The 27,666-nt window shown below is 37.7% G+C and overlaps 1 protein-coding gene across 1 annotated transcript in view; it reads left to right on the top strand.

Annotated features, from left to right (window-relative positions):
* Kpna1 (karyopherin subunit alpha 1) overlaps positions 1-23,003 on the top strand; it is a 72,683-nt gene extending 49,680 nt beyond the window's left edge. The window contains exons 6-14 of the mRNA XM_075965097.1: positions 4,318-4,449; positions 5,564-5,652; positions 5,954-6,053; positions 6,826-6,989; positions 8,670-8,748; positions 11,953-12,078; positions 15,866-15,993; positions 19,176-19,354; positions 19,630-23,003. Of these exons, the coding sequence (XP_075821212.1) occupies positions 4,318-4,449; positions 5,564-5,652; positions 5,954-6,053; positions 6,826-6,989; positions 8,670-8,748; positions 11,953-12,078; positions 15,866-15,993; positions 19,176-19,354; positions 19,630-19,817 (1,185 nt within the window). The 3' untranslated portion in view covers positions 19,818-23,003. The remainder of the gene's footprint in view (positions 1-4,317; positions 4,450-5,563; positions 5,653-5,953; positions 6,054-6,825; positions 6,990-8,669; positions 8,749-11,952; positions 12,079-15,865; positions 15,994-19,175; positions 19,355-19,629) is intronic.
* The last annotated feature ends 4,663 nt before the right edge of the window (positions 23,004-27,666 follow it).

The raw sequence follows: 27,666 nt of genomic DNA, 5'->3' as shown, positions 1-27,666 counted from the left end.
CTTCTGGTTCTTGATTTTCTCAGAGACCTTTGTTAAACTCAGTCAGCGGTGTGAACCTTGGCAGTATTACCATGCTAATTGATTTTTCCCACTGATAACTCTTTAATATGTTCTGTTATCGGGGTCTTGCTGTGATATACATCAAAATCTTATTGCGACCCCTTTCCTCATGGAAATGTAGTATCCAGATAGGACTTGCTCTTTCCAGATCGCTTTTCCTCAGTTTTCAACTTCTTCTGACTTGATATCTATAGTAATTGGGCAATTAATTAGTTTATAAACTTTGAGCCCACCTTCTAGTCAGACAGTCTGCTGCCTCCCTACATCATTTGCCTTATATTTTACCCAGTTCATTTTAACAGTGACTTAGAGAAACTACAGCTTAGGCAACACCTCTGTAGTTAAATAATGTGCTGTACTATTTGAGATTTCTTGCTCTAGGTGGTAGAACTAAAAGGAGTTGAAGTGTGTATGTTTCAGAGAGATTGAAATTAGTTTGAACATTTCTTTCATTAGTAACTTAACTAGAGATAAATGTATAAAGTGCTTTTCCCCCATGATATTTTTGTGTTAGATTTTTAACCGCTCCCCCACAGACTTTATTGATATAGTTACATGTATGTAGTTTTTATAGCATTAGCTAAAGTTTCTGCTTTCAGAGGTGTCTTTGGCAGCCCTTTTGTTCTGCTGTCATTTTTCCAACTGTAGACACAATCATAGATTGGGTCACTGGTTACATTAATCTTAAAAATAAGCAAACCAAAGAACCCTCAAGGGGCAGCAAAAAACGTACAAATATCTCTCACTTGATCTTGTTTCTTCTGCTAGGAATGTACTGTCAGTCACCTAGATTTGTTCTGCTATCTTAACTTTTCCAATGATTGATGCCTTTTTAATTGATATAAAATTTTAGAAAGTAATTAGCTACAAGTATATTTTTGATGAGATGTAATTGATCTCACATTCAATGTTATGTTACTAAACAGAAATGTGACATTTTTTTCAACTGCATAAGTTATTTATTAAAGGATAGAAATGGTGGAAGGAATTAAAAATTTAATTTGGGGGTCGTGGCTGAATATAGGTATATAAACTTTCATTCTTAGATTTCTTAATGTTATGCTAGCAAGAAAGTTAGGCATCTCTAAAATTGGTAATATGCTGTAGTTTTGTTGGTCATAATTTTCTTCATATTTTTTCTTACCAATGCTGTAATACTAGATTGATTTTTGCTCAGTTTACCTTTGCCACCACCTCTTCTTCTTCCTCCACTTCCTCTTTTTTTTTCTTTTTCTTATCTATTAAGAACCTTTTCTTTGCCTGGAAATGGTAGCAATTGTCTTTAATCTCTCCTCTCAGGAAGCAGAGGTAGGCAGATCTCTGATTTCAAGGCCAGCCTGGTTTACACAGAGAGCTCCAGGCCAGTAAGGACAAGAGTGAGATTCTTGTCTCCAAGGGGGCCAATATATTTTAAAGAAAAAAAAAAAGACTTGGATTTGAAGGCTGCTTCTTATCTATTAGATGCTCGTGTACTCTGAAGCAGAAAGTGTTTTGTTTTTTGTTTTTTTGGTTTTTCCAGACAGGGTTTGTCTGTGGCTTTGGAGCCTGTCCTGGAACTAGCTCTATAGACCAGGCTGGTCTTGAACTCACAGAGATCTGCCTGCCTCTGCCTCTGCCTCCCGAGTGCTGGGATTAAAGGCATGCGCCACCATCGCCCGGCGAGACATTGCTTTTAATTATATACTTGTTATCTTTTTACCTATTTAATTTACTTACAGTATGTTTTGCTCTTTTCAATTGTAATTGTGTAAAATACATTTTACACTGTTTTCTTTCTATTTCATTTTGCCCATTCCCTAGAAATTATTTATTTATTGGTTCATAAAATACAGTACCACAATACAAAGCTCAAAGGAGCATAGAATGTTCAGTAGAGTTCTTTTTCTTATTGTTATGAAGTCATCTAGGCCTGTCCTTATAAGCAGTACATCTTGATGGTGTCTTGTGACTCTGTCTAGAGATGATCTGTACAGTGCCTGTATTAATGTACTTATAATTACTCCTTTTTAGCTCTTTAATTAATGAAATGGTGTGTTACTGTATGGAAGTACATTTTTTTGTCGTTTTGTTCTTTCGATAAAATTTTCAATAAAATCACTGAGTGCTGATGATGCACACTTTTAATCCCAGCACTTGGGAAGCAGAAGCAGGCAGATCTCTGAGTTCAAGGCCAGCCAGGTCTATAGTGAACACCAGGACACCCAGGGCTACACAGAGAAACTCTATCTTGAAAAACAACAACAACAAAAACAAAAAATTTGATATCATTCCATATCAACTTATGAAACACTTTTTTTCCTATGGTTTCATGATAGCTATACTTTTTTCTGAAATTTTAGGCACTTTAAATATTCTTTTATTGTTGGAGGCTGTTTCTTTTCCTGGCTGCTCAGAATAATCACTCTGAAACTGTTATAATACTGGTTGGCTTATTAGCTTATACATATTTCTTACTAGCTGTTACATCTTAAATTAACCCATTTCTATTATTTTATATTTTACCATGAGGGTCATGGCCTATCAGCAAGATTCCAACTGGCAGCTCACGTATTTATCCTCTGGCAGCTACATGGCTTCTCATTGACTCCTCCTATTCTCTCTCTATATCTTTTCCAGCCTGGCTGTACTCTGTTAAGCCATTGGCTGAAAGCAGCTTCTTTATTTAATAAGCAATAAAAGCAACACATATACAGGAAGGACTTCCCACACCATTTCCTCATTTATGTACAAATAAAAAGGAAGGATTTAACTTTGACATAGTAAAATTACATATAATAAAGCTAATATCAATCAATAATAACAGTTAAAATTTTATATCTGCTTTATTTTTTATCGTAACTAAAGAAAACTATAATTATAATTATCTATTCTTAAATTCCATCAAAGACTCCAGAAGGATATATTACCTAAGTAAACAGGAAATAAATTGTAAGCAACTTTCAAAACTCTAGAATTGACCAAGACATGTCACTGTCTGGACAGTCACCCAAAGTTCTTCTATAACATTGGGGGCATCCATCTTAAGCCTACAGGCCCATAGTATCTGGCAGACTTTTTCATGAAGCAGGAAATTGCAAAGACAGTTCCACCTATATTGGCAGTTTGTCGGTCACTTTCTTCTTTGTCCTGCAGAATGTCTGGCAGTCTCTTTCATGAAGCAGGAACTCTAAAGGACTTTTTTACCTTTAGGCAAATTCAGCAGTCATTTTTCTGTGGGTCCTGCATGTCCAGTTCATACAGCATATCATCAAGCAGTCCAGGCAAGAGCTGTTTCTTGCCCAAATGCTAACAAACTCTGTAAGGAGCCTCTTAGATGCCCATCTTCCTCTTAAAGTAGATTGGTGCTGCCAGGAGCAGATGTGTCTCAATGTCATGAAAAATTTTAATTTCTTAAAGCATTTAAATGCCATATTTTGTAAGTTTTTGAAAGGTTTGAAGAATACTTATCCATCTGAAATATATCTCCATACATCTAGAATACCTAAGTAACATGAGTACAAGCTTGACTATTATAGATGATTATCTATTAGCCTATATTTCTTTATTATACATTACATTTTTAAATGAGCTGCACAGACACAATACCTTAGTCAAAAGCAGAAATATACATATAACAAAATTGACCTAAAAATTGCATCAATAGACCAAGATCCATACCAATGCAAAGTATTCATATCTATCTCATATCCTCCTTTAAGTGTAAACAAACATTTATAAACAATTATTTAGGGAATTTAGGTGTAGTTCTCTCCAAGCTGCTTCCTGCTTTTTGTTTGGCAAAGTAATTTTTGGGGGGTGTTCACAGTGACCTTTCTGGGGGACTTGGTCCATCAAATCACATTAGTCTAGAAGGAATTCACAGGTTCTCATCTTCTGTGGAAACAAAAGAAGCTCTTTTTCAAAGCAACAAATTCTTAGACCCAAATTTTGAAGTGAAGATACCTTTAAAATGTCTGTGTTCGTTTAGCCTCACAGCCTGTACAATGAAATGTCTCTCTGGATGTAGCTCATTCACACTCAAAAAATTCAAAGAAAATACAATAATATACATAATCCAGACTCTCTGTGTATATTCCATGTTTATGTGACTGAGGGATTCTGGAAATTATTTTTAAATTAGTATGGTATTTACAACATGCCAATAATGATCCTAGATTGATCCCAGACTCCTTTTATTGTACTAAACATTGCATTGCTTTAAGTAAAGAATCTTTTAAATTTTAATAAAACAATGAAACTTAACTTTTGTCTTCATAGTTTGAATCAGCTTGGGTCCTGACAAATATTGCTTCAGGAAATTCTCTTCAGACCCGGATTGTGATTCAGGCAGGAGCAGTGCCTATCTTCATCGAGTTGCTTAGCTCAGAGTTTGAAGATGTCCAGGAACAGGTAAAATCTTCACAGAAACAGATAGGAGCCCACATTTCACATAGTCATACCCAGCTTGAGTTTTATCAAAATGGTCCATAGCTTGTTTAAATAGGAACAGTCCTCTAGTGAGAATTACCCTTCCAACCATGGGATTCTTGCAGCTTTTATCGTTTTTTTTTTCTTTAATCATGGACATATTACTTATAAAATGGCCTTTCTTAATGTCAGTTTCTATTGCTACTATTAAAAGTCTTTGTCATTTTAAGCCAGACAGTGGTAATGCATGCCTTTAATCACAGCACTCAGGAGGCAAAGGCAGGTGGGTCTCTGAGTTCAAGGCCAGCCTGGTCTACAAGAGCTAGTTCCAGGACAGGTTCTAAAGCTACTGAAAATCCTGTGTCTAACCCCCTCCCCCCCACCAAAAAGTCTTTGTCATTTGTTCAGAAAAGACAGAAAACAAACTTCTGTTAATTACCAGCCTTAATAAGTTTGTAAGGATAAGCCACTACTAAGTGAATATGATTTTCTTTTGAAGTTTTGAGGGAGAATTAAAATACAATAGACCACTATATTGAGTTGCCTACACCTATGAAGCCATTGTTGTGAAATTACAGTCGCCACCTTTACAAGTTTAATAAATGTGTCTATGTTATTATTTCAGCTGTCTGCTTAGTTTCCTATTGTAAACAACCTTACAAAAATTTTTAGTCCACCTATTGAGCCATTTAAATCCCTGTTTTGTACAAAGGACTGTATAAAATATTACTTATCAGTAAGGGTAGGATCCATTAAAAATAATTGACTCCAGACTAGGTATGTTGCTTTATGGGGCAATTATTCACCTTTTGTGAGGTACTGAGTTCATTTCCCAGCACTGGGAAAAGAGTTCTCTTTTACTAGTAAAGCTTTTACTTTGATGAAATAACATTTTCTTTTGTGTAATAATTGCATTTTCTAACACTGATCCTATAACTGGCTTGACTCCCTGATGAATGATTTTAAGAAAATAATAGTCCTTATATATAAAATGTTTATTTTTATAAAGTGTTACTATGATATGTTGGTATCTCTTTTGAAAGAATTATGAGGGAATGAAAATATTCAACTTTATTGATGAATAACTCTTTCACAGGCAGTCTGGGCCCTTGGCAACATTGCTGGAGATAGTACCATGTGCAGAGACTATGTCTTAGACTGCAATATCCTCCCCCCTCTTCTGCAGTAAGTTTCTTCTCTTTCTGAGTAATGAATATATGAACAGTATTATACCTTGGGAAGCCATGTTGTGTTTTCCTTGTGTTCTTTTGATGCCAAGTATTTTCTTGTTACTTTGTTAGGTTGATGTCTCTTATTGAAATTCTGAAATACTGCATTAGAATTAATGTTTATCTTCAAAGAATGAATAATTTAAGAAAATGAATATTTATTTTGGAGAATAAAGACATCTCTTATCAGTAGTAGTATTTTCTTTATAGACTATTAGGATCTTTTATAATTTACTGTGGGTTCATTATACTTGTAGGTTATTTTCAAAGCAAAACCGCTTGACCATGACTCGGAATGCAGTATGGGCTTTATCTAATCTCTGTAGAGGGAAGAGTCCACCTCCAGAATTTGCTAAGGTAAACACTATCCTTGTTGGAAATCATTAGGAAAAAAAATGCTCTTAAAGTAATATAGTAACCACCATTAATGTTTATAGAAAGACGATTTTTGTTTAAATTTTTTAGAGTGTTAGAAAATCTATTTGGGGGCTGGAGAGATGGCTTAGTGTTTAAGAACACTGACTGCTCTCCCAGAGGTCCTGAGTTCAATTCCCAGCAACCACATGGTAGTTTACAACCATCTGTAATGAGATGTGGTGCCCTCTTGCCTGCAGGCATACATGCAGGCAGAACATTGTATACATAATAAATAAATAAAATCTTTTTTTAAAAAAAGAAATTGTATTTGTATGTAGAAACAATGCTTTTGGTAGTTTTTTTTTTTAATTTAGGGTAATTTCTAACTCCCAGTATGAAGCTCTATATCACTCTTAGAACCATAGCAGTTTTTGTTAATAACAAAGTTCTATAGCAGAATTTCTCTGCTGTAGTATCTTTGAAAGTTCCTCTACTTTCTTTTTGTAAGTGTGTACTGTAACAAAGAATTCTAATTTAAGGATTAATACACAGCATTTTTTTTCCTGAAATCATTTTCATTGGGTTCTGACCACCTCAACTCAGAAAACTGAATAAGTACTGGCCACATTGCCAGAGATTGAAATGTCCTTCAAACGCTTGACATGTAAACCACTCGGTGACTCACCAAGTGTTTGCCTGATAGGCTTCCTGAGAGTCATAGTCTTACTTCAGTTTGTTTCTGTTGAGTTTCTACTCATCTTTTCTTTTCTAGGTTTCTCCCTGTCTGAATGTCCTTTCTTGGCTGCTGTTTGTCAGTGACACTGACGTGCTGGCCGATGCCTGCTGGGCCCTCTCATACCTGTCAGATGGACCCAATGATAAAATTCAAGCAGTCATCGATGCAGGAGTATGTAGGAGACTTGTGGAGCTTCTGATGTAAGATGATCTTCAAGAAAGTGTGTCTGTGATAAACCACACTGAAAACAGCTTAGAGGAGGAAGAGATTTACTTGACTCTCACTTCCAGGTCACAGTCTGTCACTGAGGGAATCCAGGGAAGGAGCTGAAGTAGAAACTATAGATGAACTATGAACCAGAACTATGAACGAGCTTCCTGCCTTGTTCTCTGCTTTGCTCCCAGCTCATGCTCCACCAGCTTATCATGGGGTCGCTGGGCCCTGCCCTCTCATGTCAGTCGTCAGCTATGACAGTCCCTCACAGACATGGCCACAGTCTGATTTGGGCCGTCCCTCAGTTTAGTCTTAAGTAGATGGCTCTAGACTGTGTCAAGCTAGCAGCTGGTACTAACTTATATACTCTGCTATTTTCCATATTTCTAGTGCTTTGGTTGTACGTTTTATTGATTTATTGTGCACTGGCCGATTGTCTCTTCTTTATTATGATGCCATGTTTTGGTTTGCTTTGAGATTTAGTGAAGAATCTATTATACCTCTGCCATTATTAGCCCTTTAGCAGAATTATTTGGAAAGCTCTGCCTATGTAATTCTGTCTCTGTTGTTCATCCCATACTGGAAGGCCTAAGGTCAGATACTAGACACCAAAGGCATATTTCTATGGTAAAATGCCATTTTTTACTTTCTCATTAAAGGAAAACACCAGACTGACATCAGACTTTGAATCCTGTTTTTGTAATGCTTTTGGTGATAGCATGGAAGATTTATTTACTTATGGCATAAGTAATTTTAGACTGTATTAATCAAATCTTTAGTTAATACTTAGAAGAAAATATAGACACAATATCATAACAAATAGTACAGTTATAAGCAACGTGAACTTGATTGGTGTACAAACCATTTGTAGAGACAGTGTCTCAAACATGATATGAAATTGATAAGTGTATAATTACTGGGATTATAGCTAGTTACAGACTGGTTGCAGACCACTAGTGTAGTATTGGTACAAGTTAAAGGCAACATGGTGCTACTGGGGTTCAAAGAATTCAAGATCTTGAAAACAATCACCTTTGTCCTTAAGTTAAGATTACTACATGTTTCATTTTAATCATTAGATCTTAAATGTGGAGGAAGAGAATAGGGTCTTAGAGGAGAGTTACAGGGCTATTGCTTTGTATACCCTGAAATCTATACTTACTATCTGTCCTCCCAGATACGTAGGAGGCTTTGTGGACAGCTTTTTTACCATAAAGATTGCCTTGTAGGTTAGTGAAACAGAAAAACATTTGAAGTGTAAATCTGACTTTGGTTTTTAAGATAGCTGAACTGTTGACATAGCATTTTCAGAATGTGAGCAGTGCATAAATGTCACCTGTGCTTCCCAGTCATCTCAGCAGCTCCAGGAGACCAAGAAAAGAGGAGAGGGGCTATAGAATTAGAGAAAAATGGAATTCAGTGCTAGAGTACCTGGGAAAGATTACTAGGATGAAATTTATTTAAAAATAAGGGAAAAAGATTGCTTTTCTAGGTAATGGTCAATTCTGCCACCATGCTAAGTTCCCTAAATAGCCATAGTCATAAAGTACCTTTCTGTTCTAAAATTGAATCACATATGCTTATTTTGGATTTCATCCCCTAAAAAATGATTCTGGATACAACTGTTGACTCTAGCATCTCTCTTTCTCTTTTTTTAATGGTTGCAGGCATAATGATTATAAAGTGGTGTCTCCTGCTTTGCGGGCTGTGGGAAACATTGTCACAGGGGATGATATTCAGACACAGGTATGAACGCATGCTAACGTTTTCCTAAAGTGAATCCCTTGAGCTTTGTGAGCACAGTTCTGTTATATTGAATTCTGTATTGTTAAGAATGACTGACACTGTTTTGCTGTCCTCAGTTTCGTTAGTATTTCTCTTTCATCCTGTGACTTGTAGCGATTGTAGGTTCCCTTATGAAATAATTTTTCCCTAAGTCAGTTTTCTCCCTGCTTTTATTTGTATTGGATCTTAGGAACACCAGGTAAGCTTTCCAGCAGCGCGTTTCTGGTAGCTCCCTTCTGTGGTGTATGCTGAGGCTTTTGTAAGGAAGAGGCCCATCATAGTTCTCAATATCCATTCTACTTTGATAACAAGCATGCATCCACAGTGAATCATTTTAGCTGTTTTATTTTTCCCTCCACATTTCTAATGCATTGATGATGATGTCATACAAATTTTTTTTCTGTGCTTCCATGGTATAGAATACTTAGTTTTTTGACTTAGGAAGCTCTGTTTCCTGTTCTCATGTGTTTGTGGGAATTGTCTAGGGAACAGATCTTGAGCCTCATTCCTGTATTCATTACCCTTTTGTGCATGGACTTTAAGAATTGAGAGTTATATGTTAGGTATTTCAGTCAGCTTTACAGTTATAATGTTTGAATTCTAGTTTATTCTGCCTACAAGGGAACTTGTTTCTCCCTCTTTATCTGCTCCCGTTTTAGTTTCTAGTCTTAGTATTTGGCTCTAATAGTGTCCCTGCCAGCAGTACATGTTCTAGCTTGGCTCTACTCTCGCCGTTCACTGTGCCCTGTTACTTCGTCACTAATCATCCCTTACATTACTTGATGTAGGTGTCTTAGGCGAGAGAAAAGAGAATATATATTTGGTTGTATTTGTTTGAAATTCCTCTGGAACCACACATACAAAATTAATATCATGGATTATCTCTGAGAATAATTTGACTGTTGGAGTAGAGTAACAGAACAGAAGGGAAAGGAGTTTCTTACATATGCAATTTTTATACATTCTGAATTTTTAAAATACTGTATGTCTATGTATGTATATGGATGTGCATGTGTGTGCCATAGCTTCTATGTGGAAGTCAGAGTGCTTTGGAGTTGGTTTTTATTCTTTCATTAAAATGAGTTTTAAGATTCAAACGTGGCAAATGCCAGTCTTAGATTTTGAACCATGTTAATGTATTTACTTGGTTGGGGGGCAGCTTTATAGGGCTGAAATACAACTCAGTGATAAATTACATGCCTAACATATGTGAGTCTGAGTTCAATTCCTGCCCCCACACAACAAAAAGTTTTGGCCATCTTCCTTGTCCCACCCATGCTTTTTGTTTTTGCCCTGTTTGTTCATTAAGTTTTGACTAACTGGACTGGCCACTCTTAGCTCTGAGTTTTAACACATACTTTTTTTTCCTTCATCTACCATCCCTGCCCTAGCCACCACCTCCCCTATATCTATACTCTTTTTACTAATGTCTTACTCTTTGTGCTTTTTATATTAGTATTGTTTTCTTTGGAAAGCTTCTTTAGAACCTCAAGCTCTTTAATTTAGGTAGTAATCTTTTACAAGTGCACTAATCATACTATATTATTACTATATAATTTATAGGGACATTACTTTTCTCATCACTGAAGAATACCTTCCCTAAAAAAGTTAAAAGGTTATTTGAACTGGAAGTGGCGGTGTACAGTTTTAATCCCAGCACTTGGGAGGCAGCGACAGGTGTCCTCTGAGCTTGAGGACAGCCAGGGCAACATAGAAAAATCCTGTCTCAGACTGGAGAGATGGTTTAGAGGTAAAGAGCACTGGCTGTCCTTCCAGAGGTCCTGAGTTCAATTCCCAGCAACCACCTGGTGGTTCACAACTGTATATGATGAGATCTGGTGCCCTCTTGTGACTTGCAAGCATACACATGGACAAAACAACATAATAAATAAATTAATCTAAAAAAAAAAGAAGATGAAGAACCACCAAAAAGTTTGTTTGGGCTTACAGTTTCTGATAGTTCCACTTGTAGTCAATTGGTTCTGCATTTGGGGCCTGTTACAAAGCAGAATATTATGGTTCTGAGAATAAGTGACAGAGGAGCTTTTCCATGTTAAGTCTGCTGGAAAATAGAGGAAAGAACAGACAAAACACACAGCTCCATGAACTGCTTCCTCCCATCTTTCAAAGTTTCTACAACCAAAGCTGGCTTTGAATTCAGAAGAGATCCACTTGCCTCTCCCTTCCAAGTGCTGGGATTCAAGGTGTATTCCACCGTACTTGTCCTATATTTGTAGATGTTTTTAAAGATTTATTCATCTTATTTTATGTGTGAGTGTTTTGTGTGCATGTGTCTATAGCATGTAAGCTTAGTGCCTGTGACGAGCAGAAGGCATCATATCTCCTCAAACTGGAGTAGAGGATGGATGTGAACCACCATGTGGGTGCTGGGGTTTGAATCTGGGTCCTCTGTAAGAGCCACCATCTCTCCAGCCCATGTTAGTTTTTAATACTAACATTATTGTAGATGAGTATTATAGGTTTTGTTTTGCTTTGAGAGCAAAGTATGACTGTAATGATCAAGCTGTGCTCAAAATTCAAGATCATCCCTTGTTTGTCTCCCAAGTTCTTAAGTATGGGTGTGTACTATCACAAGGCACAGTGTTTGTGAATGTACATAGTGAAACCAGATTCATAGTCTTTAATGTATTTCAGACTAGCACTAAATATTATTTTAATAGACTGGTACGTTGGCTCAAATGGTAAAGGCACTTGCCACTGAGTTTGATTCCTAGGACACACGATGAAAGGACACACCCTACTCCTACAAAGTTTTCTCTTACCTCATGTGTACTGTGATACAGTCAAGCCACATACATACATACTCCTCATAAATACAATTTAAAAGCAATATATATATAAAGTTAATTTTTAGAATTCCAGTTTTTTTCCTCCTACATTGTAGTAAAATAAGTTTGTTTTGGATTTTTTTTGTTTGTATTTTTTTGTTTTTTTGAAACTGGGTTTCTCTGTTTTTCAAGACAGTTTGTTGAATTAATGTTTACTTATTGCCCCTTGGGGAGTGGACACAGGAAGATCCAGGATTTCAAGTTCTTCTTCCAGTATGCATTGAGGCCAACCTGTGCTTCATAAGACCTTGCCTCAGCAAACAAAACTTGGAACTATGCTATAAGTAAAACTGAAAAACCTGTTTTCTTCTTTTAGGTAATTTTGAATTGCTCAGCTCTTCAGAGTTTACTGCACTTACTGAGTAGCCCCAAGGAATCTATCAAAAAGGAAGCCTGTTGGACAATATCTAATATTACAGCCGGAAATAGGGCACAGATCCAGGTAATGCCAGAGTGCCTGCATTTTTTTAATCCCTGTGTGTGAGATACATTTTCAAAAAACTTTATTATTGTTTAAGTGTATATGCCTGTTTAACTGTATGTGTGTCATGTGCATGCTGTGCTTAGAGACCAGAAGAGGGCATTGGATCTCCTGGAACTAAAGTTACAGGGAAGTTGTGAGCCATCTGTGGGTGTTAGGAAGTGAACCTGGATCCTCTGAAAGAGCAGTAAACAGCTGAGCTGTCTCTTTTAATGATGCGTAAGGTTGTTTTGGTCAGTCTTTAAAATAGTCTTCTAATTTCTTCTAAAACTGTCAACTTCCTGTGTCACTATTTCAATCTTAATTTTCTTTCTTCTGATGTTTGTTTTTTGATACTTAGACCATGCATTTTCTCTTTACCTTTAAAGTTTGATAATTTTACCAGAGATCCATAAAAAGGTCTCTGTTTTCAAAATGTTTTGATGGAAATAGGTTTTCTTTACTTCTTATTAAACTATATTTTCCAGTGAACCCATGTGTTAGAGTTTGTAAATTTTTCATGGAGTATTAAATATCTATCCTGGAACTTACTGTTTTAGAGTCCATAGAAATCATAGAGATCTGCCCTCCTTTATTTTCTGAGTGCCAGGATTAAAAATGTATACCACCAGGCCTAGGAGGGTCTGTTTTCTTTAAATATGCTCTTTGCAGAATTTCTCTTTTTTTCTTTTTCTGTTTTTTTTTTTTTTTTAAAGATTTATTTATCTATTAAGTCTACAGTGTTCTGCCTGCAGACCAGAAGAGAGCACCGGATCTCATAATAGATGGTTGTGAGCCACCATGTGGTTGCTGGGAATTGAATTCAGGACTTCTGGAAGAACAGCCAGTGCTCTCCAGCCCCCCAACACACACACACACACACACACACACACACACACACACACACACACACACACAAATCTATTTATTTATTTATTTGCAACACAGGGTTTCTCTGTGTAGCTTTGGAACCTGTCCTAAAACTTGCTCTGTAGCCCAGACTGGCCTCGAACTCACAGAGATCTGTCTGCCTCTGCCTCCTGAGTTCTGGGATTATAGGTGTGTGCTACCACTGCCTGGCTAGAGTTTCTCTCTCTCTCTCTTTTTCTTTTTTTTTGATAGGAGAAATTATACAAACCTATGCTAGGTTTTTGGGCCAGTTTCAAGCATAAAGAAAGTATATGAGGCAGACTAGTAATAATATGTAAGTGGAATTTAGTAAAAGTATTCCATTAATAAGAAACCTTGGATTTTTTTGAGACAGGGTCTCAGTGTGTAGCCCTGGCTAGCCTGAAGCTTGTTATGTAGACTAGGGTTAGGATCACATTCGCAGAGATCTGTCTGCTTCTCCCTCTTGAGTATTGCAATTAAAGCATGTGTCAACATTTTCTGGCTCAGGGCATTAAATATTTATTTATTTATTTATTTATTGTGTATATGTTTGAGTCATACACAGGTAGGCAAATCCTGAGACTTTCATTTTGAGCTTGCTATCACATTTTACGTTTCCAGTGGCTTCTAGAAATTAGAACTGTTTGTCAGTACTGTGGCAAGCACTTTTATCCACTAAACCATCTTTTCTGCCCTGATGAGACTTAAAACCACAAGCTCCTCCATAATAGTAATATTAGCTATAGTACAGAGCCCATGATAGAAAGAGAAAGCCAGTGCTAGGCCTATTCATTCTCACATACACATTAATAATAAATAAAGTAAAAATTTAAAAATGGCAGTAGGAAAAACAAACATCATTTGTCAAGTTAGTTCAGAAGTTATTCTTTTTAATCCCAGCACTTAGAGACAGAGACAGATGGAACTCTGAGTTGAGGGCTAGCCTGGTCTACATAACAAGTTCCATACTGTAGTCAGATACTGCTTGTTTGTTCCTGGGCACCCAGACCTGAAATAGTCATACAGAAACTGTTAATTAAATCACTGCTTGGCCTGTTAGCTTGTGCATATTTCTAGCTAGCTCTTACATCTTAAATTAACCCATTTCTATTAATCTGTGCATCACCACTAGGTCGTGGCCTATGGTGGCCTACCAGCAAGGTTCCTCCAGTGTCTGACTCCGCTTCCTTTCTCCCAGTATTCAGTTTAGTTTTTCCACCTAGCTCTAATTCTGCCCTATCACATTAACTAATAAAAACAACACATATACAGATGGCAATCCCACATCACCTCCCATTTTCTGTTTAAATAAAAAGGAAGGTTTTAACTTTAACAGAGTAAAATTACATAAAACAGTTATCAAGCAAGGATTATAGTTACAATATTTATATTTACTTTATCTTTTATCATAACTAAGGAAAACTATAATTGTAACTATTCTTCGATTCCATCAAAGACTCCAGAAGGATATACCTAAGTAAACAGTAAGTGCTTTATAAGCAACTTCCAAAACTCTAGAATTGACAGAGACATCTTATTGTCTGGATAGTTACCCAAAGGACTGTCTTACCTTTAGGCAAGTTCAGCAGTCATTTTTCTGTGGGTCCTATGTGTCCAGTTTATACAGCATATCATCAGGCTGTCCAGGCAAGAGCCGTTTCTTCCCCAAATGCTAACAAGCTCCATAGCCTCTTAGATGCCCATCTTCTTCTTGAAGTAGATTGATGCTGCCAGGAACAGATGTGTCTCTTTGTCATGAAAAGTCCTAAGTTCTAAAAATATTTTAAATGCCATATTCTGTTAGTCTTTGAAAGATTTGAAGACATCTATCCATCTGAAATTTATTTATACATCTAGAAAACCTAAGATGACTAAAAGTTTGACTATTATTGATGATTATTCGTTAACCTGTATTTCTTTTTTTTTTTTCTTTTTTTTTTTTTTGAGACAGGGTTTCTCTGTGGCTTTGGAGCCTGTCCTGGAACTAGCTCTGTAGACCAGGCTGGTCTCGAACTCACAGAGATCCACCTGCCTCTGCCTCCCAAGTGCTGGGATTAAAGGCGTGCGCCACCATCGCCCGGCCTAACCTGTATTTCTTAATTATACATTACATTTTAAAATGAGCTGCAGAAACAGAGTACCTTAATCAAGAGCAGAAATTTACATATAACAAAATTGACCTTAAATTTGTATCAGTAAACCAAGATCCATACCAATGCAAAATATGCATCTCTATCTTATATCCCCCTTTAAGTGTAAACAAACATTTATAAACAATCATTTAGGGAATTTAGGTGTAGTTCTCTCCAAACTGCTTTCTGCTTTTTGTTGGGCAAAGTAATTTTAGGGGTTAATGGAGACCTTTCAGGGGGTCTTGTTCCATACAACCACATTAGTCTGGAAGGAATCCACAGGTTCTCATCCTCTGTGGAAACAAATGCAGAACCTGTTTTCCAAAGCAACAAATCCTTAGACTCAAATTTTGAAGTCAAGATATCTTTAAGTATATATGTTGGTTTAGCTTAGCAGCCCATACAATGAAATATCTCTCTGTACTTAGCTCACTCAGTCAAAAAATTCAAAGGAAACACAATAATATAAATATATACATAATCTAGAGTCCGTGTATATTCCATTGTTATGTGGCTTATTTTTCTTTAATCCTTTAATCTATGACTGTGTGTACTCTTAAAGACTTTGTTTCATTTTTAAAAAATCATTGCTTTTTTTGGAATCTCCATCACCAGGCTAAACAGAGCTATTTAGTGAGATCTGGTTTCAGAAGCCAAACTGAAACAAAGCAACTTATAATGACCTTCAGTGATATTTCACAAATAGTGTAACTTTCTTGTTCTTTTAACTTCTTTTTCAATTGCAGACTGTGATAGATGCTAATATGTTCCCAGCTCTTATTAGTATATTGCAAACCGCTGAATTCCGAACAAGAAAAGAAGCTGCTTGGGCCATCACAAATGCAACTTCTGGAGGGTCAGCTGAGCAGATCAAGTAAGTACCACCTAGGTAGTGTTTTGTAAATTAAAGGAAATCAAGTTATCCTCTTCATCCTATTCCCAACACATAACCTAAAAAGAAAAGATTGATTTTCTTGATCACTAAGAAATGAACTTCTTGACTATGAACAATTAAGTCTGGCCCTTTGAGAAATTGTTTTCAGTGCTATAATTAGACTCAGAAGTACATTTAGTCTTTTTAAGTGTTATTTTAAAAGCTGTTCTAATTCATATGTGTGTGTGTGTGTGTGTGTACATAAATGCCAGTACCTGGAAGGCTAGACAAACCAGATCTGAGAACTAGAGTTAGAGGTAGTTGTGAGCTACCTGACAGAGTGATGGGAAGTAAACTCTGTAAGAGTAGCAAGTGCTCTTAGCGACTGAGCCATCTCTGCGACCTCTACCTTGAATTTTTAACACTCGTCTTTCCTCTCTCTCTTTCAGTTTTTATAAAAGATTTATATGTGTGTACATTTGTGTATATCTGTCTTTTTCTCGCTGTCTCTTTGTGTTTGCCTCGTGTTCTTAGGTGTTCATGGAGGTCGGAAGAGGCCTTCATATTTCATAGAGCTGGAGTTCAAGCAGTTGTGAGCTTCCAGGTGTGGGTGTTGGGAAGAGATCTTGGGTTCTTTGGAAAAGCAACATCATTCTTAACTGCTGAGCCATCTCTGCAGCCCTTCATATTTAGGTTTTTGTTTTGTTTTGTGTCTTTTTTTTTTTTTTAAGATGGAGTTTTTTCTGTGTAGTCCTGACTGTCTTGGAACTTGCTCTATAGATCAGACTGGTCTGAAACTCAAGGAGTTGCCTTTCTGCTTCTAGAGTTCTGGGATTCAAGGTGTACATCATTGTGCCCCAACAGATTTATACTGTTTTCTACTATAGTGGTTTTTAATTTCAGAGTCCTAACTGCTCATTACTAGCGTATAAAAGTTAAATTTGTGAATTAGCTTTCTGTTATGCCTTATATAATGGACTCTTTCTCTACTTATTATCCAGGCCTGTCTGGGCCAGTTTTTTGGTTTTTTGTTTGTTTGTTGTGTATTTCTCCTCCATATAGACAATAATGAAAGAAGAGTTTTCTTCCATTCCTTTTTATATATATTTTAAAAAGCATACTGTTTGGGATCATGTGTAGTGTGCAATAGGATAGGAGTAGAGAGTACCCCTTCCCTAATTCCATATCTTTGTTCTCAATATGATGTTAGCTGAAAAGTTCTTGTTAAGGCTCTTTATCATATTCCCTTTATCCTTAGTTTGCAGGGAGGTGTTTTTTTAATAATAAAGAAGGGATTTTGATTTTCTTAATCTCCATGTCATCAGCAGTGATATCCCTCTTTACCATATAATGTTAGTAATTTTATGTGTTCTCTCTCCCCTTCTGGAGATTTACCTATGTATTTTCAGTTTGGAGTAGTGTAGAAAGAAAATAGATAAAAGACTAGTACCAAGTTCCACAGTGGCATTATTCACATATACAAGTTTTACTAATCTATAGCTCGTGTCCATTGTACTTATTCCAGATTACATGTTAATCTTGCTGGAGTTAAAAGAAATACAGCTATAGAGTTCTTCCATTTGCTTCATTCTTAGTTCACACAATTTGTATTTGAGAAGTGTGAGTACATACAGAAATAATGCCAACATTAACTATCAAAACTATATGTACTGCTAGAGGTAAAGGAGATAGATAGCTTAGTGGTTAAAACCCTGGTTCTGCATCAAGTAAGTGCTGCATAAGTCTGGCAGTCCAGCCGTACGTCCAGCCTCACAAGACAGAGATCATACCCCGGGCGTCCTTGCTAGTTAACTTGCCACATCAGTAGGCTCTGTTGGGGTGAGGCACCTGCTTTGATGAATAATGTGGAAGAATCATCAGGGTTATTTCTGACATCAACCTTGTGTTCCTGCCTTCACGTGGACACATGTATGTCCACATCCCCTAAGTGTACCCATATACATGTAAAACATGCATCTTGGAATACTGCCCATGTGAAAAATGGAGAAAGAACTGAGCAGCGGTGGTGCATGCTTGTACAGATCTCTTGTGTTTGAGGTCACCTGGTTCAAGAGTTCAAGGATAGCTAGGGCTACCCAGAGAAATCCTGCATCAAAAGTAATCCAAAAGAAAGAAGAAATAAACAAAACTTATTTTGATAAGTCACTCATACAGATGAGAAGAATTCTTTTAAAAAAAAGTACAAAAATTATGAAAGGGGGGATGTTATTAGATAACTCAATTTGTGTTTTTTGTTTTGTTTTTGTTTGGATTTTTTTGGTGCTTAGTGATGAAATACAATCGTTAATGATTTTGAGGCAGGATCTTACTATGTAGCCGTGGCTGGCTTTAACTCCACGTGTAGACCAGTGTGGCCTCCAGCTCACCTTCCTTAATTCTGAGACTAAAATCATGTGACACCACTCCCATTGTGTCAGTTTCTCTGTCTGCTTGAGATAAGCTAGTTGAAATAATGCTTTCATTGCCTTGGTCTATAGGCAAACCTGTGGAGCATTTTCTTGATTAATTTAAGATTGATGGGGGAGGGTCCAGCCTACTGTGGTCCTGGGAGGTATGGTAAAAGCCAGCTATAAGTGGTCTGTGGCCCCGCTTGAGGTCTCCTTCAAACAGAGGCAGTGCTTCCATGTCCTAATCACACAAAAATTTTATTAATTGCAAACTGTTTGGCCTGTAGTTCAGGCCTATTACTAACTAGCTCTTATATTTAATTTAACCCATTTTAATTAATTATTAATATGTGTTAATTAATGCATGTTAATCTATGTATTGTCGTGTGGCTATGACTTTTACTGGTCTGCTGGCACGTTGTTTCTTGGGCAGCAGCTTGTGTCTCTCTCTTCCTTCCTCCCCACCTGAGTCCTCAGTTTGATTGTTCCTCCTAACCCTGTCCTGCCTCGCTATGCATTGGTCAAAAAGCTTTTAATGTTAACCAGTGGAAACAAACAATACATATTTATAGTGTGCAGAAGCATCCTAAAGTAGTCTCCCTCAGTAATGGGCTATAATCGGGATGTGTAAGCCAAATAAATTCTTTCCGCCCTAAAGTACTATAGTTGACAGTTTATTTTTATTTCTATAAGCTTGAAGATGATGCTTCACAGTTTGATGAAAGTCTAACAGAATTATTTTGTATTACTAAATTGTGCTTTTTATTGATTCAGGTACCTAGTAGAACTTGGTTGTATCAAGCCACTCTGTGATCTCCTCACTGTCATGGACTCAAAGATTGTACAGGTTGCCCTCAATGGCTTGGAAAACATTCTGAGGCTTGGAGAACAAGAAGCCAAAAGGAATGGCTCAGGCATTAACCCTTACTGTGCTTTGATTGAAGAAGCATATGGTAAGATGCTTTGACTGGAGCAACTTCTGGCTAAGAGTTAGGAAATAGACGTAGTCATCAGAAGACGTGAATATAGTAGGTACTGGGTGATAAAGTGACTGTTAGAGAAATTGTTACTAAGATGCTAATTAAGATATTAACATTCAGATGTAATAGTAGTAATCACTTCTCTACAGCTGTGCAATACAAGATAATGTGAGAATGTTTACATCAAAGTAGACTTGAAGATGTAGTTACTGGGATTTTCAAGAACGATTCTTTATTCTTCATTTTAGGTCTGGATAAAATAGAGTTCTTGCAGAGTCATGAAAACCAGGAGATCTATCAAAAGGCCTTTGATCTTATTGAGCATTACTTTGGGACCGAAGATGAGGACAGCAGCATCACTCCCCAGGTTGACCTTAGCCAGCAGCAGTACATCTTCCAGCAGTGTGAGGCGCCTATGGAAGGTTTCCAGCTTTGAAGCAACCCTCTGCTTTCTTGTTCCTGTGTCAGACCAGGCTACCCAGTCAAGTCCTCTTGTGGAGCCCACAGTCCTCATGGAGCTAATTTCTCAAATGTTTTCCATAATACTGTTTGCGCTCATTTGCTTGCCTTGCGCACCTGCTCTCTTACACACATCTGGAAAACCTCTGGCTCTCTGTGGTGGAATACCCTTTTATTACAAGGGTAACCAGAACGGCCCACTCTCTTATGGAAAAATCCCTAAGCTTTGGAGATCCGCACTTATATTAGAGTCATGGGAATATATACACGTATATTTGTGGCTCCCTTTTTTGTGGGGGAAAAAAGAGGACTCTTCCCTCATTCCGTAAAGTGGGGAAAATGACATTAAAAGATAAAACTAAAACCTTTATCTTGAATTTTACACAACTGCTTGGACAAGGGAGATACTTAGACTTGTGTATACATCAGAGTACTCTTCTCGAGTTCTTCCACAGTGAACCAACCCTTGGAGTACCTGGTGGCTTTTTCTAGCCAAATTTGCATTAATCCTTATTGAGATGGGATGGTTTTCTTTCCTCTAATGGAGTCATTCTTCAGATATTAAAGTTAAACCATCCCTCCCTCACCTTCAGCCTTCAGTGAATGTGCTTCTAGTTGTCAGGAATGCTGAAGAATTAACACTCTGACTTTTAAATGTGATACTGACTTGGCAGATTCCCTTAAAGCAGAAAGGAGAGGAGCACAGATTAATGTGTATGGCTTCTCTTTGGTTTTATGTCTCTTAGGATTTGGAAGTAGTTGAGTTTTAACACTGGTATGAAGATAAAAGTCCTTAGTAAAACCATGTTCTAAAATTCGATTAAAGAGTCAGAAGAACACAGAACCCATCACTTTTTTCTAAACCAGTGTGACGAGAGGCTGTGTTTCTGCATTAAAAAAGATACTCAGGCTTTGTGGTCCTGATCAAGGTCCTGGTAATTGGAGTTCACCCTAGGTGCTTTTCCTCTATGTGACTGGCAGATAACACAGATATAAATGTTACTTAGGAACTTTTTTTCCTTAGTCAAGTGCAGCTCAATTCTAATGCATTCATGCTGCATACATGATCCTGCAATGCAGCAACCTTACCTTTAAAAGCGTAGCAGTCTCCTCAATATGACCTCTAGACTAAAAGGGCAGTGATCATTTTTCTAATAACCTCAGTGTTCCCTGGTTTTATTTCATCTCCTACTATAAGTACCCTACCTCCCCAAGTAAAAACAGTGCCCACCTCCTGCTTATTTAATGATGACTGTAATGTACCTGCAAATGGCGCTTCCAGTACTGTGTTCACTGATCCACATTTGTGCTTGGACTAGAAGGGGAAAAAAACAAAGAAAGCTTAATTGCCAAGAGAACTGCAAATGAGTTCAATGCGACTTCTTGGTGCTAGTTGGCCATTTTGGCTCAATGTTGGGACACACTATCAGAGAAGAGCTTTCCTTGATGATGTTCTGTTCAAAATGAATTCTGAAGGAAAAGATGCTCACGTCTGTTTCAGAGCATACCCTTCTAAATCTCTTTAGACTACTCTTCTAGAATTCATTGTAACCCCAAAGTATAGAAGCTATCTGGGAGTTGCCCCTGACAAGCTGTTGCACATCTCTGGTGAATCCTGCTGAATGTAAGGGATATTTAGAACTTCCATACCTCATCATGATGTTATTTAAGCAGCCAATTTACATGACCCTATTTACTTTGAAAAATTCATTTCATTCAAACTAGAAAGTTCCAGAGTCAAAGGACATTTATCAGCTAAGAGTGTGATGCATTCTTGCCCTAGTCTTTAAATGTGTCTGTGCTCTGGATGGATATCTTCTGATGTCTGTCACTGATGGAGCAGGCACTACAAAACTAGTCAGCTCCCATCTGTCCTGTTGTTTTCTAGTGCTGCTTTGTGCTGAGAGAACATGTTAGTTTACTGAACTTGACCTGTATAAGACTGATTCTTTGTAATTTTAGGGATAAATTAGGTGGTTAATTTAAAGATGAACTTTCAATGTTGCCTTTACATCACATTAAAATATCACTTCTTTCAGAAGGGTAATAGAAGCACTGATTCATAGTAAAAATCTTGTTTTTAGCTTTGGCTTTTTCGTGGCTGATTTTTTTTTTTATTGTAAATTACTGGTAATGTTATTTCTGTAGAATGTTTTAAATTATGTACCTTTATTGCATAGTTAAAATCTTTGCATCTTATAAACGAGTTTGGATGAAAAGAGATACAAAGCACACAGAGTTGTCACCCTACCTTACCAAGGGCATACAGCTGGAACTTTTGTAGCAATTTTAGGGTTACCCAGTGACGTCAGGTCCAGTAGCCAGTGCAGTCTGTTTTATCTAAAACAGCTTGACCCAAGAAGTTTATGAACCTTAAATATCTTGAACTTTGTTTTTATAGTAAAATGATTAAATGTAAAGGTTTAACAGCAAATTCTGATGTTCTGGAAACGAGTCCTTAAGGAGCAGACTGATGGTTTAATACAAGTGGAATGTTAGGGTACTTGTAAATCCTATTTTCAGTTCATCTGGCAGAGTCTGTTGATGTAGTTTAATCTTTTGATATTTTTATCAGAAAGGTGTCACTACAGAAGCATGTTAGTATCTACAGCACAACAAGCTCAAGGGTTTAGACAGCGATCGGGCAAAGAGGCTTTGTTCTCTTTACCTTTCTCTGTCTTCCCTCAGACTTCTATACTGAGAACTTTGGTCTTCAAACAATGGCATTCAGAGAATTTGAGATGTAAAGGTGTGGGGTACCTGAAGGACCAACAGGTAAATATGATTGGGTGGAGAAATAACCCAGAAAGTACAGATGCCGCATATAAAGAAAAGGATTTCGGAGACACAGTTCTTGTCACCAGTCAAAGCCACTTTTCTGATGCCCTCGTCAGTCGTCCCTCCTGGAAACTGTTGCACTAGGGTGGTTCTTCCGTGTACCAGACAAAGCTAGTGGACTCTGGGTATTTTTCAGCCTTACTGTCCCATAAATAAATCTGAATTATTCCAGTTGCTGCTGATTATGCCTAAGAAAACATATGTAAGTATAATTTGTCAACCAAACTCTCTGTTGTACATGACTACCTACCGGCAACTTTGATTTCTGTAGTGCGAAATAAACATTTCAGCTGTCTGACCCCAGATGTGGGGCCGCATTGTAAAACAGGTTTGCCTTGGGTTTCTTTAAGATTTATTTTATCTCTGATTAATTTTGTGAAAATTGTCACACCAATAAGCAAACCATTTTAGGTATATTTAGAGGCTAAAGCTTTTGACTTATGTTGGAAATTCTACTCACTAATGTACAGTAAAAAAAAAAAAGAGTTGCTTTTTGAGAGGGGTATTGTTTCCTTTCATGATACACACCTGTGTGCTGCCTCCTACATTCCAAAATTTGCTTATTTGCAGTTTCATTTGACATCTCAAATCAGTAGAGCCGTTTCCCTTTGTTTGAAGCAAACAGATTAAGTATCTGCATAGTTGGGAAATACTTTAACTTACCTTTTCCCATCATCCAAAAATATTTAAAAGTAATTTGGGATTAGGTGTGACTCAGTGTTCTATGTTGGCTATAATGTAAATGATACTCTATAATATTCTTTATTGTTAGGAAAGTTATAAGAATGAGTACTAAGACATTAGGATAATGTTTAATAAAATAGATATTTAACTTTTTATTCATTTATTTATTTTAATTTTGGTTTTTTTTTTTCTTCAAGGCAGGATTTCTTTGTGCAATGGTCCTACCTGTCCTGGAACTCACTTTGTAGACCAGGCTGGCCTTGAACTCAGATCCATCTGCTTCTGTCTCCTAGTGCTGTGCTGCCACTGCCTAGCTGATATTTAACATTTTTAAAATATCAAATTGCTAGAGATGAGCTGGAGAGATGATTCTTCTGTTACAGGCAGTGGTGGCGCACACCTTTAATCCCATCATTTAGGGAGGAAGAGGCAGGCAAATCTCTGAGCTACTGAGAAACCCTGTTTCGAAAAGCAAACAACGAAAAAGAGAGATCATCTTACAGTTACAAGAAGTATTGCTCTTAAAGAGGACAGGAGTCTGGATCCAGCACCTATATCAAGTGGTCACAGTTGCTGGTAGCTCCAGTTCCTGGGATTCCAGAACCACCTTCTGGCCTCTTCAGGTACCAGGGACACCACGGTGTAGATGCATACTTGTGAGTAAGCACTCAACACAGATAAACACAAACCTTGGCTGGTCAGTGATGGTGCACATCTTTAATCCCAAGATTTGGGAGACAGAAGCAGGTGGATCTCTGAGTTCAAGGCCAATATGGTAGACCAGCAAGCTCCAGGACTGCCAAGGCTACACAGAGACACCTTGTGTTGGCAAACAAGAAACAAAACAAAGCAAAAAAAAAAAAAAAAAAACCTTAAAAATATTTAAAGTTTCAAATTACTGTTGGATAAGAGATTATCTGAAGGCTTGAGGTAAGAATTAAGGATTATTAGTATAGAATGTTTTCAACTAAGAGTAATCAGAAATGTCTATTTTCCTTTAGGTCAAATAAAAGCAAGTCATGTTTGTTTAGTGTCTGTAGTGTGTCAGGTTTCCGATGGATAATGATGTATGGCAAGATCAAGGTTTGATGGGTTACTTTGCTCCGTCGTCATCATTCTTAGACGGTGCTGTCCAGAGGAGAGCTTTCCCAGTTGTGTTCTCGTGCCCATGCAGCATTTCTGTGCCCAGGAAGCCTCTGCTGGCGTTTAGTGGCTGTGGCTGGGCAAGCCTTCTGTATTGGAGCATCTTCCCATCGTGTCCTCATCAGCAATACTTTTAAATGGCTCCTGCTCATATATCAGTTGCTACTAATTTGCATCTTCAGATAGATGAATTGACCCCCCTCGTCCCTGAGTATCTCTCACCTGTATTACTGAAATTATATATAGTCAGACAAATATAACAAAGGTTTAAATGAAATTCATATAGTTGATTGTGAGTTTAGTGACATAATGACTAAAGTCAGAAATATCTTTTCTTTTTCTCCAGTGAAAATATAGAAGGTACTGACAGAAAAGTTTCGGGATGCAGAATAATTGCTCTTATAGTCAGCACCATGGGTATAAAGTTAAACTACTACTTGTAAAAAGTATATTTTCCTGTAGACATCTGCTTATGTTTCACCTGTTGGGTATTTCCTAACTTATGACATTTTTGACCATCGTGTGCCCTTTCTCAAGAGTGTTCCTACACTTGATTGGGAATGACTATTGATTCTTTGTATTTAACGCACTCTGCCAGGCCATGGATGAATGCTTTGCACATAGTAAATTTTCCATAAGTAGTGAATGAGGAATATACATCTGGGATAATAATGGATGCTTGATTACAAAAGAAAATTCAGAGAAATTCTTTCACATAGATGTCTGAAATCAGAACTGATAACTATTAAAACAATTGTCTCAACATAAAGTATCTTATTGAGGATACATTAAAGGACCTGAAGTTTACAAAAAGAAACGTCATCAAAGCAGATGTCTGTGACATCAGAGGAGAACAAAAAGCTGCGTGGCATATTTTACAGACTAACATACACCGGTGTGTTTGATTCAGCAGACAACATTAGTCTGTTCGGGCATATTTTAAAGTTTTGTTTGCGTGGAGAATTGACTCGGTGGTTAAGAGCACTGGCTGCTCACAGAGAACCTGGGTTCAGTTCCCAGTACCCACATGGCTGCTCACAATTCTGTAACTCCAGTTCCAGGGGGGTCTGACACCTTCACAACAAAGCACATAAAATGAAGTTAAATTATTTTGAAAGATTTGTAAGTGACTGATGTGGAAGCAAGTGTCCAGGCTGTTGAGATCTCATGTTTTCATGTACTCTGTATTGCAGGAGGATGTTTTGATTTCTCCAGGCTTATGTAACAAGTGAACAAAAAGTCTGACTGTTTTCACTTTCCTTTTGAGATGTGCTGGCCAGGTATTTTTGTGAAGATTCAATCAAAACAGCTTCAGTTCCTGCAATCTTGTTTCATCTGTAGTACAGAATTGCTGGATGTACAGATTTACTACAAAACTTAATTTTTGCCCATGCTTCACCTGCATTTTGGGGGTGTGTGGAGGGCAGTACTTTTTAGATAAAAAAGCAGGCTGGCATTAAACTGCTTTAGAGCTGAGGGTATCTTTGAGCTGGTCTTCCTGTTTGCACCACTGCGGTGCTGGAATTATGGGCAGGCGCCAGCTTCACCTACATTTGAAAGATTACAGAGTATCCAGGCTCCTCTGTAATGCAGTGTTTCTGCAGAGAATTAAAGCTGTACTTTACATATCTATCCATATGCCCTTAGCCCAAGGAAGCAAGTGGAACACAGAGGAGGGACCATAAGGGTCTCAGTCTTAACAACCCTTTGAGCTCTAGGTAATGAGCAAATGAAAACCCCCGAAGACCAGTGGTGGAAACAAAATAGTTCAGGGCTTGGGAGTGTCCTGGACAGCCAAGTTGTGAGCATGGAATTTTACAAGGGTAACAAGACTACGAAGTGTCGTGGACAGAGGTCATCAGTGACCACTGACTTGCTGAAGGTGGTGCTTTTAAGTTTCTGCATCAATTGACGCCCTGATTTTGTCATCTTTAGCTTTAAAAAATGTCCAGTTTTAACTGATGCTCATTAGCAAATGTCCTATTTACCTATTTAATCTGAATAGATTTTCCTGATTTGGCAGAAGCGTAGGAAAATTGGGTTTGTAGTCCAAACAGCTGCTTTAAAAAAGCCAGTTTCAACGGTCAAGATAGAATGGAGGAATCTTTCCAAGGCCATAGAAGTCTGATGTTTTTTAAAAGTTCCAACATTTCTGTTTAGAAAGTTGAGCAGAGACATGAGCCCTTGCATTATAAATGGGAGACTTAGGGTAACTTAGAGAAACTTATTTGATTTCTGAAATTTGAAACAGGTGCATGGTCTTCTGAGAAGGGTAGCTTGTTATAAAAGGATAACCATGACACTGCCTAGGAACTCGGAGTCCCACTGGGATTGCTGTTGCCTTGGGTTTCCCACTCCTCCCAAAGAGCTAAGCAAATCTATTTGTTAGGACAGCTTGTTAGAACATGGTAATGATTACTAGTCTATTCCTAGCCTTTTCTTTCCAGAAGTCCTTGATGCTATGTATAAACAAGGTCTACACATCAAAAAGTGAATTTTACTCTTTTCAAAGGAAAAGCCATCTTTTCTACCCACCTACTAAATCTGTGCACTTTTTGTCCCTCCTAGTTGTGGCGTGTGTATTGGACATCCTGTATCACCATCCCGTCTTGGCTCTTAGCATAAAGTATCCAGGCTAAGAGCCAAAGGTTTGCTGATTTCTCCCATCATAACCTTGTTTTTTGTTTGTTTTGGTCTTTTAAGACAGGTCTTCACTGCCTAGCCTTGGCTGATCTGGCACCCACCCCGCAAACCAGGGTGGCCTTGAACTCATAAAATACCTACCTCTGCCTCCCGTGCTACCACCGCTTAGGAATAACCTTGGGTTTTAAAAACAAATGTGGGTTTTTTGTTTGTTTTTGTTTTTCGTTTTGTATTTTTCGAGACAGGGTTATGAAGCTCTGGCTGTCTTGGAACTCGCTCAGTAGACCAGACTGAGGCCAAACTCACAAGATACCCATCTACCTCTGCCTCCAGAGTGTTGGGATTAAAGGCGTGGCCAGCGGAGGTGGAGATGTAGATCTTAGGGTTTCCTAAACGTCTATAAAAGAATTTTAAGCCACTAGTTTTACGATCTGTGCATTTGCTCTGCTCCATTCCCTAGCCATAGTAAGCAGATCTTGTGGCTGCCAAACTCCGCCTCAGAGGAGGGCGGGGGCAGA

This window comes from Microtus pennsylvanicus, chromosome 1 (assembly GCF_037038515.1).
Source record: "Microtus pennsylvanicus isolate mMicPen1 chromosome 1, mMicPen1.hap1, whole genome shotgun sequence".
NCBI classification, from domain to species: Eukaryota; Metazoa; Chordata; class Mammalia; order Rodentia; family Cricetidae; genus Microtus; species Microtus pennsylvanicus.
The sequence above is the reverse complement of the archived record's forward strand: the minus strand, read 5'-3'. Positions and strand labels throughout refer to the sequence as shown.